At 40.3% G+C, this 12,546-nt stretch overlaps 1 protein-coding gene across 1 annotated transcript in view; it reads right to left on the reverse strand.

Annotated features, from left to right (window-relative positions):
• Positions 1-1,956: 1,956 nt before the first annotated feature.
• Positions 1,957-12,546, reverse strand: part of LOC102489491 (vesicle-associated membrane protein 714) — a 29,103-nt gene continuing 18,513 nt past the window's right edge. The window contains exon 6 of the mRNA XM_006151452.3: positions 1,957-2,648. Coding sequence (XP_006151514.1) covers positions 2,511-2,648 — 138 coding nt within the window. The 3' untranslated portion in view covers positions 1,957-2,510. The remainder of the gene's footprint in view (positions 2,649-12,546) is intronic.

Consider the following 12,546-nt stretch of genomic DNA (forward strand, 5'->3'; position numbering starts at 1 on the left):
GGTGGTTTTTTTTTTGTTTTTGTTTTTTTTTTTGGTTGTAGGCGCTCACCAGAGACGTAAAGTGAGAAATCACTCTCCCCCCACCAGGGGGGATGGCCACGTTGTAATCCCTTCTCCATTCTCCACTCAGGAGCTTGGGCACACACAAACATGCGCCCAGTGTGAGTTTAAGCCACCAGGTCCAGGGCTCCAACCGCTGTCAATTACATGGGAGTCCAGCAACATAGCCATTACGCTAACTGCTGGTCCCAAGAGGTTTTTGCTATAGGGTGCGTATGCTCTCCAGAAAGAGACAGAAAGTGAGAAATCACCCCCTGGGGGGATGGCCACGCCACCATCCCTTCTCCATTCTCTCTGGATCTTGGGCATGCATGCACATGCGCCTGGTGTGAGTTTAAGCTACTGGGTCCAGGATTCAAACCGTGGTCGACTACATGGGAGTCCATGACAGCCATTATGCCAACTGCTGGTCCTCAAGGTTTCTAACTTGTAAAATTCTTTAAAAAATATTTTCCAGATGGAAAGGCAATATTGTTTTGGATGAGTAATAAACTTGGTGGTTATTTTTTATTTTAGGTTTTTGCTGTAGGGTGTGTGTGCTTGCAGGAGAGAGAGAGGGAGAGTGAGAAATCACCCCCAGAGGGGTTGGACATGCTATCCCTTCTCCATTCTCTTAGAATTTTGGGCATGTATGCACACACATCCAGTGTGACTTTTCAAGCCTCTGGATCCAGGACCTGAACCATGATCAGTCATGTGGGGAGTCCATTGCCTTAACCACCATGCCACCTGCTGACCCCATGTTTTTTAGTATTTTTTAAAAAGACGATTGTTATGAGTCATGCGCGATCACCAGGGAAAGAAAGAGAAAGCATGCTCTGAGGGGTGAGGGAGGGAATGGTCACATTGCAATCCCTTCATTCAGCTCTGGATTTGGGGCGTGCATGCTCATGCACCTGATTTCTGCTTTCCAGCCTACCAGATACAGGACTTGATCTGTGCAATCAGTTATGTAGGGTCCAGGCACCTTCACCACGTCACAGCTGTTTCACTTGGTAGTTATTTAAGTGCTATTTGATCATTACCAGGTTTTAAATGAATTCTCTAGCAATCAGGAACACTTGGTTCTTTGTGAATCACTAAATGGTTTCTGCTTTCATTTTTCATTTTATGTCCTTTATTCATGTTAGACCACGCATGCACGTGTGTGTGTGTGAGAGAGAGAGAGAGAGTGAGAGAGAGTTGGCCATTTGGAAGTCCAGTGCCCTTAACCACCACACCACCTGCCGGCTCCCTAAATGACTTAAAACTTACGACCTCTGGTTACCACTTGGGAAACAATTCATGATACCTTGTTACAGTTGAATGCTTTAGTTAGGAATCTTGTTTTTGAGAGAATATTGCTATAGGGCATGTGCACTTGCCAGAGACAAAGTGAGAAATCACTCCGCAGGGGGAATGGCCATGCCGCATTCCCTTCCCCATTCATGGGATTTTGGGTACACGTGCACATGTGTCTGGCCTGTTTCAAGACGTTGGTCCCACTTTAGTTAGGAATCCTAGTGATTTCAGGTTATTGGATAGAGTACTAACAAAAACGGCTGGTAAGATAAGACAGGACATATAATCCATTTAGGCAGGTAATTTTTTTTGGTGGGGGGAGACATTTTTGCTATAGGGTGTGTGTGCTGGCCAGAAACAGAGATAGAGAGACAGTAAGTGAGAAATCAGTCCCCAGGGAGATGGCCACACTGCAATCCCTTCTCCATTCTCTCAGGATCTTGGGCATGTACGCACGCACACGTGCCTGGCTTGAGTTTAAACCACCAGGTCCCAGACTTGAACTACGGTCAACTATGTGGGAGTCCAGTGACAGTCATTACACCAACTGCTGATCCCAATACAGCTAATTTTTTTGCATCCTTACACAGGATATGCCTCATATACAACATGGTCTGAATTTTCACTTTAAATTTAATATGTAGGAGAAGTAGAGTGTGTATCTCTCGACAATATTTTTAAGCCTCTTTTGTTTCTAAGGGTATTTTAAGGTCAAGGTGTTTTCTGGGTAAGGAGAAAGTACAGATTTAAGCAATGTCATAATACAATTTTTCATAGTAATAGTTAACATTTAAACAGTATTTACTACGTACACGGGAGATGTAAGATCTCTATTCAGTAAATTTATTATTAGCTCTAAGTGAGAAAACAGGGCACAGGTTAAGTACTTGTCTGAAGTAAACAGTATATTGCAGAACTGAAAGTAGGATCTTGGCAGGCTGATTCTAGGGTTTGTGCTGTTAACAAAAGGAGAGGCTGGAGAAGTAGAAGAGTGGAAAAGAATAAATGGGACTACAGAAATTGAGGCATGGAGGTAAGAGTCGAGAGACAAGGAAATAATTCCAAGCTTTTCTTAATCCTACCACTAGAGGATTAGTTCATAACTGATAGTTGTTGAACTCTACATGTAACAATTTATTGGTATCTGTCGGTGATGGAGAGGAGGATGATCAGGTTGGTATTACATTTGGACTTAAAAGAATGATAATGACTGAAAGGAGAATTGCTGTGGTGATAATTGCAATCCTTTTGAAGTATTTCCACCATATCTTCCTAGGGGTATTTCTTGTTTTTTGGAATTCTTTGGCCTGAAATAAAAATAAGCACAAATTTAAGTTGTGTGTTTTTGTTTGTTTGTTTGTTTTTTTAGACATTTCTGGATATTGGGCACATGCTGGTATTTATCAGAACTATCTGAAAGATGTAGCTTGGTTGGTTTTGACCAGTCTCCAAGAAGCCTGCCTGTCTTTTCAGTGAAGCATGTGTTCATGCAAGAGAGAGAGAGAGAGAGAGAGAGCGCTAGCATGCGCCCCTCGACAGGATTGCACATTACAGTGTTTTCCCTAGCCCTCTAGCTCAGTCTACACAGTCGTGTATCAGGCTGACTTGGCCAGTTCTTGTGGCTTCCAGCACTGTAGTCTACTACACTACGGACTGTACCACCTAGACTAGGGCCGCTAAAAGTTGTAAGACTCAGCGGCTTTTATAAGTGATGCACCATGGTTCCAGGTGCCTGTCTTACCGTTCAGCTGCAGTTTTTATTAACTTTGTGACCTTGAGCAAGTTTTAATTCTTTGAGCCTATTTCCTCATTTTCATGTCTAAAAGCAATTGCAGTATCAGATCATGAATTTTAAATAGCTGGAATCAAACTTTATTAATCAAAAATAGGAACCATTACAATCAACATATTTTTGCCAACGAGAAATAAGTTTTTTTTTTTTTTTCCCTGTAGCATAAGATCTATGCTTCGGGATTCCATGAACTCTTGGGAACATCTTGTGCATCCTGCTGTTTGTGGAAGTGTTTTTCCTGCAAAAAGTTGTTAAGATGTTTGAAGAAGTGATAGTTGGCTTGCAAGAAGTCAGGTGAATGTGTCAGATGAGGCAAAACTTTGTAGCCCAATTCGTTCAACTTTCGAAGCATTGGTTATGTGATGTGTGGCCAGGCATTGCCATGGAGAAGAACTGGGCCCTTCTGTTGACCAGTGCCAGCTGCAGGTGTTGCAGTTCTTGATGTATCTCATTGATTTGCTGAGCATACTTTTCAGATGTAATGGTTTTGTTGGGATTCAGAAAGGTCTAGTGAATCAGGTAACACCAGACAGTGACCATGACCTTTTTTTCATGCAAGTTATGCTTTGGGAAATGCTTTGGAGCTTCTTCTCGGTCTGACCACTGAGCTTGTCATTACTGGTTGCTACATAAAATCCACTTTCCTTTGCATGGCGCAGTCTGATCCAGATATGGTTTGTTGTAGTGTAGAATAAGAGAAGACTACACTTCAAAATGATTCTTTTTTGGTCAGCACATGAAGCATCCACTTATCGAGCTTTTTCACCTTTCCAATTTGTTTCAAATGCCGAATAATGGTTGTTGTTGAGTACTTTGGTAATTTCTCATGTAGCTGTATAAGGATCAGTTTTGATGATTGCTTTCAGTTGGTTATTGTCAACTTCCGATGACTGGCCTCTACACGCATCATCTTCAAGGCTCTTGTCTCCCTTGTAAAACCTTACTGAACCACCACTACACATTCGTTAGTAGTTCCTTGACTAAATGCATTTTATTTATTTATTTATTTATTTATTTATTTATTTATTTATTTATTTATTTATAATTTGATCAGAGGGAGACAGAGGTTGAGAATGGGAGACAGAGGTTGAGAGTGAGAGAGAGAGGAAGTGAGAAAGCAAGCCACCAGATTCAGGACTTGAACCCTGGTCGGCCATGTGGGAGTGTCCAGCGCCTTAATCACCACGCCACCTGCTGGTCCCCATTCATTTATTTTATTTTATTTTATTTATTTTTAAAATTTGTTGATGCTGCAAACTGCTTCTGCTGTTTTACAACCCATTTTGAACACATGTTAGAAGATCCCTGGACTTTGCTTTTTGTCTAACATCATTTCCATAGTCTAAAATAAATATAAAGAGCGAGTAATAAGTCATTAGCCAGAAAAAAGTGAGAAATAGACAGTGAGATGATGTATAACATAACTGCATTTACTTAACAATATATCCAGTATTGGGACCAGCAGATGGCGTAGCAGTTATGTCACTGGACTCCCACATGGCTGACTGCAGTTTAAATCCCGGATCTGGTGGCTTCAAAATCACGCTGGATGTGTGTGTGTGTATGTGCCCAAAATCCCAAGAGGAGAAGGGATTGCAGCGTGGCCACTTTCTCACTGTGTCTGTCTCTCTCTGGTGAGCACGCGTGCCTTAAGGCAAAAACCTCCGAAAATAAATAATGTATCCAATAACAAACAGCAAATTTCAACAATGCAAAATTGTAATTACTTTTGGATCAACTTAATACCATCCCTTACAATCTTATTTAAAATTGCCACCTTTATCTCCATTCCAGAAATCCTTTCCCCTTTCAGTACTTAATTTTTCTCTTATCTCTTACCTAACATCATGTAAATGTATAATTATTTGTGTAAAATGTAAGCTCTATGAAATTAGGGATTTTTACCTATTCGTTCACTGCTCGATTTCCCACATGGAACAGTGTATGACACGTAACAGGTGTTCAATAAATATTTGTTGAATGAATGAATAAATCTGTAAAATGGCCATAATAATACCTACCAGTATAGTACCCCAGATTGTTATTGAGGTATTGAATGTAGTATATCTAGACTGCTTATTTGAATAAATTAATCTGCAATTATGCTTAACACTTTTGGTGAGTAAATGACTTGTCGAGTGCCTTATACAAAAAAAAATGCATGTCATATCTAGTTAAACCTAAATAAAATAGCTTCTGCTAACATGTAAAAACAACAGAATTCGGGAACCAGCAGTTAGAGTAATGGCTATGTCGCTGGACTCCCACATAGTCGACCGCGGTTCGCGTCCCGGACCCGGTGGCTTAGAACTCACGCCGGGCACGTGTGCGTGCGTGCCCAAGATCCTGAGAGGAGAATGGAGGAGAAGGGATTGCAGCGTGACCATCCCCTCTGGGGGGTGATTTCTCGCTTTCTGTCTCTATGTCTCTGTCTGTCTGGTGAGCGCACGCGCCCTATAGCAAAAATCTCTCCAAAAAAAAAAAAAAAACAATTCAAGGTGGGCTGGAGAAGAAATTTTTTAAAAAGCCACACAAAATTGTAAATCCTTTTTTAAAGAAATAAATGCTTCTCATAAAGTGATGATATAAATTGATTGCCACTTACATGGACTTCTGCTTCTGTCACTTGCCTAAGAAATAAAACTAATGAGATCAGCTTTTTTATTCTCAATATATATGGTGACTTTCAAGGGCAAAGTCAGCATGTGTGGTCACTTGCATGTTGGAAGTGGCATAGATCCCAGTTGCCCCTCAGATGGCCTCAATGATCCTAATGACAATTTATGGGAGCCCCAGGATTATATACCCAAGACACTGTTGATTATTCCCAAGGATCTGGCATGTAGAAGCCAGGTGACTGGGTGTACTTTTCAGGCTGTTAAAACGTATTGAGTACTGTAGGTGCAGGTACTATGTAACATGCATTATACTTGTATGTGTTTTTGCATAATATGTGATACTCAAAATAATCTTGAGGATTCTTATTTTTTTTTTGGAGAGTTTTTTGCTATAGGGCATGTGCGCTTGCCAGACAGAGACAGAGAGATAGAAAGCGAGAAATCACCCCCCAGGGGGGATGGCCACGCCACAATCCCTTCTCCTCCATTCTCCTCTCGGGATCTTGGGCATGCACGCACACGCGCCCGGTGTGAGTTTAAGTCATTGGGTCTGGGACTCAAACCGCGGTCGACTACGTGGGAGTCCAGCGACATAGCCATTACACTAACTGCTGGTCCCGAGTATTCTTATTTTCTAACATTGAAGAAAACGAGGCTCACAAAAGTTTAGGTTACTTGCCCAAGTTATATAGCTGGCAAGTGGTGGGTAACTGGAATTCAAATCTGGAATTACATGACTGTACTGCCTTGTGTACAGTTTTTAAAAAATTGTCAGAATATGTGCTCTTGCCAGGGAGAGAAAGAGACAGGGCGGGATTTGGGTGGGAGAAACACACCCAGTGGGGTGTGGTCATACTGCAATTCCTTCACTTACATTTCTCCATCCTGTCAGGATTTGGGCATGCATGCACATGTGCTGGTGTGTATTTCAAGCCACTGGGGCTGGGATTTGAACTGCTCAGTCAGCCATGTAGAATTCAGCACTCTTAACCACTAGAGCATGGGGTTGGCCCCCAAATTTTAATTATTGTATAAATGGTCTTATATTCTTTTAGATGATTTGCTTTCTTTTTATTAAGTAGTATGTAGCTTGAAAACCCAGAAGCGTACAAGGCTAAAACAATTTCCTTCATTAACCTTATACCTATTTCTCAGGAACCACTTTCAGTTCCTTTTGTCTGTTTTTGTTCCTTGTATCTCTATTACTGAAAACAATGGTTCTCAACTGGGGAGCTATTTTGCCCTCCAGGAGACATTTGTCAATGTCTAAAGACACTTTTGATGGTCCCAATAGAGGGTGTCCTACTAGTAGTGGATGGAAGCCAGGGATCCTCTAAATATTCTACCATGCATAGGAAAGTCCCTCACAAGTTGGAAATACACTGAGGTCGAGAAACCCTGACCTAGAACAGTGTCTAACATGTAGTGCGTGTGCAATAATTTGTTCAATGTATGTCAGGTGTTTATTTTTCTTGGAAATAGTTTTTCTCTGCCATGTGTATTTCTTGATTTTTATGTTTTTAATGATGGAAAAGAGGACTTAGCCTTTACTGTATTCTCCAACCCTCATTCTCTGAACATACATCCTTATTAATCAAAATCATATTCACTGAGTCATGGAGCATTGAATTTAATGTATAACTTTTTTTTTCCAGAGCTAATAGTATACCAATCATTGATTTTACTATTACTATTTATTTTTAAAAAAGAATTTATTATTATTTTTAAATTTGACCAGAGAGAAAGTGAGAAAGCAGCTAGGTCCAGGGCTTGAACCATGGTCTGCCATGTGGGAGTCCAGCGCCTTTTCTACCATGCTACCTGCTGCCCCCAACTGTTATTATTTTAACTGCCAGAAGGTACATGGAATTGTGAGAAAGAACACCCCTCTCACCTGCAGGTAGGCTCTGTCGCCTAGTGGTTAAGGGAGCTGGATCCCATAGGGCTGACCAGAAGGGTCGGTCCTGGCTCCTTCAACTTGAAATACACCAGGTGCATGTGTGTGCATGTCCTAAATCCCTACAGGATGGAGAAAAAGATAAGGGATTATGGTATGATCATGCTTATTGGAGGGTGTTTTCTATCCACCTCTGAACATCTAGCAAATTTAAAAGAACAAGAAGGCACCCTCTACTGTGCTGTGGTCATGCTGCAATCCCTTTTTCTCCATTTCTTCATCCCATCAGAATTTGGGACATGGATGCACACAGGCTTAGTGTGTTTTTCAAGCCAAGATGGAAAAGAGGACTTAGCCTTTACTGTATTCTCCAACCCTCATTCTCTGAACATACATCCTTATTAATCAAAATCATATTCACTGAGTCATGGAGCATTGAATTTAATGTATAACTTTTTTTTTCCAGAGCTAATAGTATACCAATCATTGATTTTACTATTACTATTTATTTTTAAAAAAGAATTTATTATTATTTTTAAATTTGACCAGAGAGAAAGTGAGAAAGCAGCTAGGTCCAGGGCTTGAACCATGGTCTGCCATGTGGGAGTCCAGCGCCTTTTCTACCATGCTACCTGCTGCCCCCAACTGTTATTATTTTAACTGCCAGAAGGTACATGGAATTGTGAGAAAGAACACCCCTCTCACCTGCAGGTAGGCTCTGTCGCCTAGTGGTTAAGGGAGCTGGATCCCATAGGGCTGACCAGAAGGGTCGGTCCTGGCTCCTTCAACTTGAAATACACCAGGTGCATGTGTGTGCATGTCCTAAATCCCTACAGGATGGAGAAAAAGATAAGGGATTATGGTATGATCATGCTTATTGGAGGGTGTTTTCTATCCACCTCTGAACATCTAGCAAATTTAAAAGAACAAGAAGGCACCCTCTACTGTGCTGTGGTCATGCTGCAATCCCTTTTTCTCCATTTCTTCATCCCATCAGAATTTGGGACATGGATGCACACAGGCTTAGTGTGTTTTTCAAGCCACTGGGGCTGGAATTCAAATTGCGTTGGTCATGTGGGATCTGGCTCCCTATGCACAGGGCTTATCTAATGTGCTATTGGGCTGAACCAATTTCATTGTTAAATTTTACTTTCTCTAAAACTGGTAATATACAAGAGGACTTAAAAACTTTGTGGGAAAATGGAACTTAAGTATGAGTTTATTTTGGTGCAAAAATGTTTGAAATCCTTGCATACTGTTTCATAATACACATTTTCATAAAAACTTTTTCAAGACCCCTTGTTTATTATAGCTAATGGTATATGTATAATGTTTTCATTTGTTAGTTTTTAATCTACCAACTTTGATTCATTCCCACTCTCCACAGGAGCTGAAAAATTCCTTCATTTGGCTCACTCTTATGTTGGACTTTTGCTTTGTCTTGAAGAAGTTCCTAATAATGCCTTTTGGGCTGCTCCAATTTGGTTTGGTTGGGCTGTAGGTTTGCTAGATAGCTTTAATTTGGGGAGGTTATTTTGCTGATATCCTGAGAATCCCTTCTCATGTTTTGGGTCTTTTGTCAGTCTCACGTCTGTCTTTCTTGATTCATTCCCTCTTACTGGTGGAAATGATCTACCATAAACTTCCTCAGAAAGGGTAAGTGGCAGATATATTTCTGACTTTATTCTACCTTTACATTGAGTTGGTAGTTCGCTATAGAGATCGAATTTGGAAATCTTTTTCTCTCTGAATTTTGAAAGCAGTCATCCATTTTTCTTTAGTTTTCAGTATTGCTATTGGGCTATTAGATACCATTGTAATTTGCTAATTTTTATTTTTTATTTTCTCTCCAAAGACTTTATAATATATATTTTCTTTTTAATGTTCTGTAATATTTATATGTCTTGCTATGGTCCTGATTTTTGTTCAATGAATCTAGAAATTTAGTTCTAGGAATTTTTCTTGTATTACTTCATTTCTTCATATTCTTTTCCTGAAATGCTTGTTATTCTTTTAAGATCAGTTCTGTCTTTATCATGTCTCTCTCATTGTCTCTCATTGTTTCTTTTTTTTTTAGTGTTTCTATAAACATGTTATGCACTTGCTACAGAGAAAGAGAGAGAGAGAGAAAGTGAAAAATCACCCTTTGGGGGGAAAATGATGGTGAAATCCCTTCTCTTAGGACTTTGGGCACACAGGCCCCATGTGCCCAGCATGTTTTGTAAATTGCTGGGTCTGGTACTCAAACTGTGCAGTTGGCCATATGGATCCCACTGCCTTAACCACCACACCACTGGCTGCCCCCCCCCTTCTCTTTCAGTTGTTTCTATCTTAACTTTATATTATAATAATTCCATAGTGAATTTAACGTTTTTACTTTTTTTTTTAAAGTTTATTAAAGTTCTTTTTTGGGGACCAGCAAATGGCATAATGGTTATGTTGCTGGACTTCCACATAGTTGACCACAGTTCAAATTCTGGACTCAGCAACTTCAAACTCATGCTGGGTGCATGTGTATGTATGCCCTCTTGCTTTTTGTCTTTGTCTCTATCTGTCTCTCTGGTGAACGAATGGGCCCTGTAGCAAAAATCTCTTTCTTAAAAAAGAAAAAAGTGATCTTTTTGTTCTAGGATTAAACTTTCATATAGCTTTCGGTTCTTGTTTTGGGGCTCTACTGTCTTCTACCATTTCTCTCAAGAAATTAGAAAAAGATAATAAAAAAAAAAACTTGTCATAGGGCATGTGTGCTTGCGGTGGGGGGCGGGAAGGTGGAGTGAGAAAGTCTTGCTGTGGGGATGGTCACACTGCAGGATGCCCACACTGCAATCCCCTCTCCTCCATTCTCCTCTCAATTTTGGGCATATATGCACACATGTCTGGCATGTTTCTCAAGCTGCACGGTCTGACATTGGAACCATACAGTTAACTATGTGGGATCCTGCTGTCTTAACCACCACATCACAGCTGGCTCAGAAAAGACAAAACAAAACAAAACAAAAACTTCTTTAAAATGAAACTTTCTTTTGCTCTTGCATTATCTGTTTTGTCTGAGTTCCTTCTCCCACCCCCTTTTTCTTCTGGTCTTTTGTCAAATTATAGACTTTCCTCAAATGTCTCATAATCTATGTTGCTGATTTTCCAAAATGGGGACTAGACATTCAATATGGAAGAATGAAGTCTGTCATTAGGTGAACGTCACTGTAGAATAATATGATGTGGACCTGACCAGGAGCTATCTATAATCTTTTTCTTGGTCTTGTCAGTTTTCCTAGAGAGTAATCCTCTAATCTCCAGCCTGGACGAAGGTGAGTGGGAGAGAGGTTACAGGAATCGTAGCCATATTCTATATGTAGTTTTTTCATTTAGTCCATCTGATTTTAATATACTGATTGCTGTGGCCTTAATTGTACCTGGGGTCTGAACTTCTCTGATCTGTTGTCTTTTTTCTTTTTTTCTTACTTTTTACTGGAGGGAACTTGAGCTCACCAAAGAGACAGAGAAGGAAAAGAGAAAGCACCATCCATGGGATTGATCACAACACAATCCCTTCTCCTCCATCTTTCCCTTCTTGGGATTCTGGCCATGTATGCACACATACCCAGTATGTATTTCAATCCACTAGGTCCAGAACTCAAACCACATGGTCAGCCATGTGGGATCTGGCTACCTTAATCACCAGGCCACAGAGATGGCCTTCTGTTTGGGAATCTTTAAACTTTCTTAACCTAGATGTCCCTATCTCTCCCATGACTTGGTTAGGTTCCAGCTATTTATTATTTTAATTTCATAAAATATTTTTTCTAGAGGTCAGCAAGTGGTGTGGTGGTTAAGGCAGTGGATTCCCATAGGGCTGACCATGGTTCTAGTCCTGGGCTTGGCAAGTTGAAAAACAAGCTGGGTACATGTAGGTGTATGCCCAAAATTTCGAGAGGAAAATGGAAGAAAAGAGATTGTGGTATGCCATCTCCCTTCCGGGGGTGATTTCTTACTTCTGCTCTCTCTGTTTTTCTCTGATAAGTGTACAAACTCTATGGCAAAAACCTAAAAAATAATAATATTAATTTTTCTAAAACTTCCTTTATTTCTTCAGTAACTCCTATAATGAGAATATTCGTTCTAAAAATTATGTTCTATAGATCTCATAGATTTTCTTTACTCTTATTTATCTATTTTTAAGAGTTTTTTGCCTTAGGATGTGTGCACTCACCAGAGAACGAGACAGACATAAAATGATAAATTATCCCCCAGGGGGATGGCCATGCTACAATCTTTTCTCCCTCATTTTCTTCCTAGGATCCTGGACATGCATACACACACACCTGGCATGATTTTCTCTTCCAAGGATCTTGGACTTGCAGACACACACACACCTGGCATGATTTTCAAGCCACATGGCCCAGGACTTGAACCACGATTGATCATGTGGGAGTTCAGTGACAACCACTACACCATCTGCTGGCCCCAATATAAATATCCTTTAAAAGGTCACTCTGATTCCAGTGTGGAGGATGACTGGAGTGAAGTGAACTACAGATAGAACAATTAAACTGGGTGGTGAGTACAGTCAGACAAGCACTTGGAGCAAGACAGTGAGTAGCACAGGGAAAGGCAGAAGGGGGATTTACCAAAAAGCTCTTCTGTGGAATACTATTCAGAAATGGAAAGGAATGAAATATTAACACATGACAGCATGAATGAATATAAAAAACATGCTAAGTGAATGAAGTCAAACATAAAAGAGTCTGTCCTATATGATTATTTATATAACATTCTAGAAAAAGTAAAACTATAGTGACAGCAAGTCAGTGGTTCACTAGGATCAGTGATGGGGAAGAGTCAACTTCAAAAGGCATAAGGAAGATTTTAGGTTTACACTGACTGTAGTTACACACAGCATA

Source organism: Tupaia chinensis, unplaced genomic scaffold (assembly GCF_000334495.1).
Source record: "Tupaia chinensis unplaced genomic scaffold, TupChi_1.0 Scaffold000318_1, whole genome shotgun sequence".
NCBI classification, from domain to species: domain Eukaryota; kingdom Metazoa; phylum Chordata; class Mammalia; order Scandentia; family Tupaiidae; genus Tupaia; species Tupaia belangeri.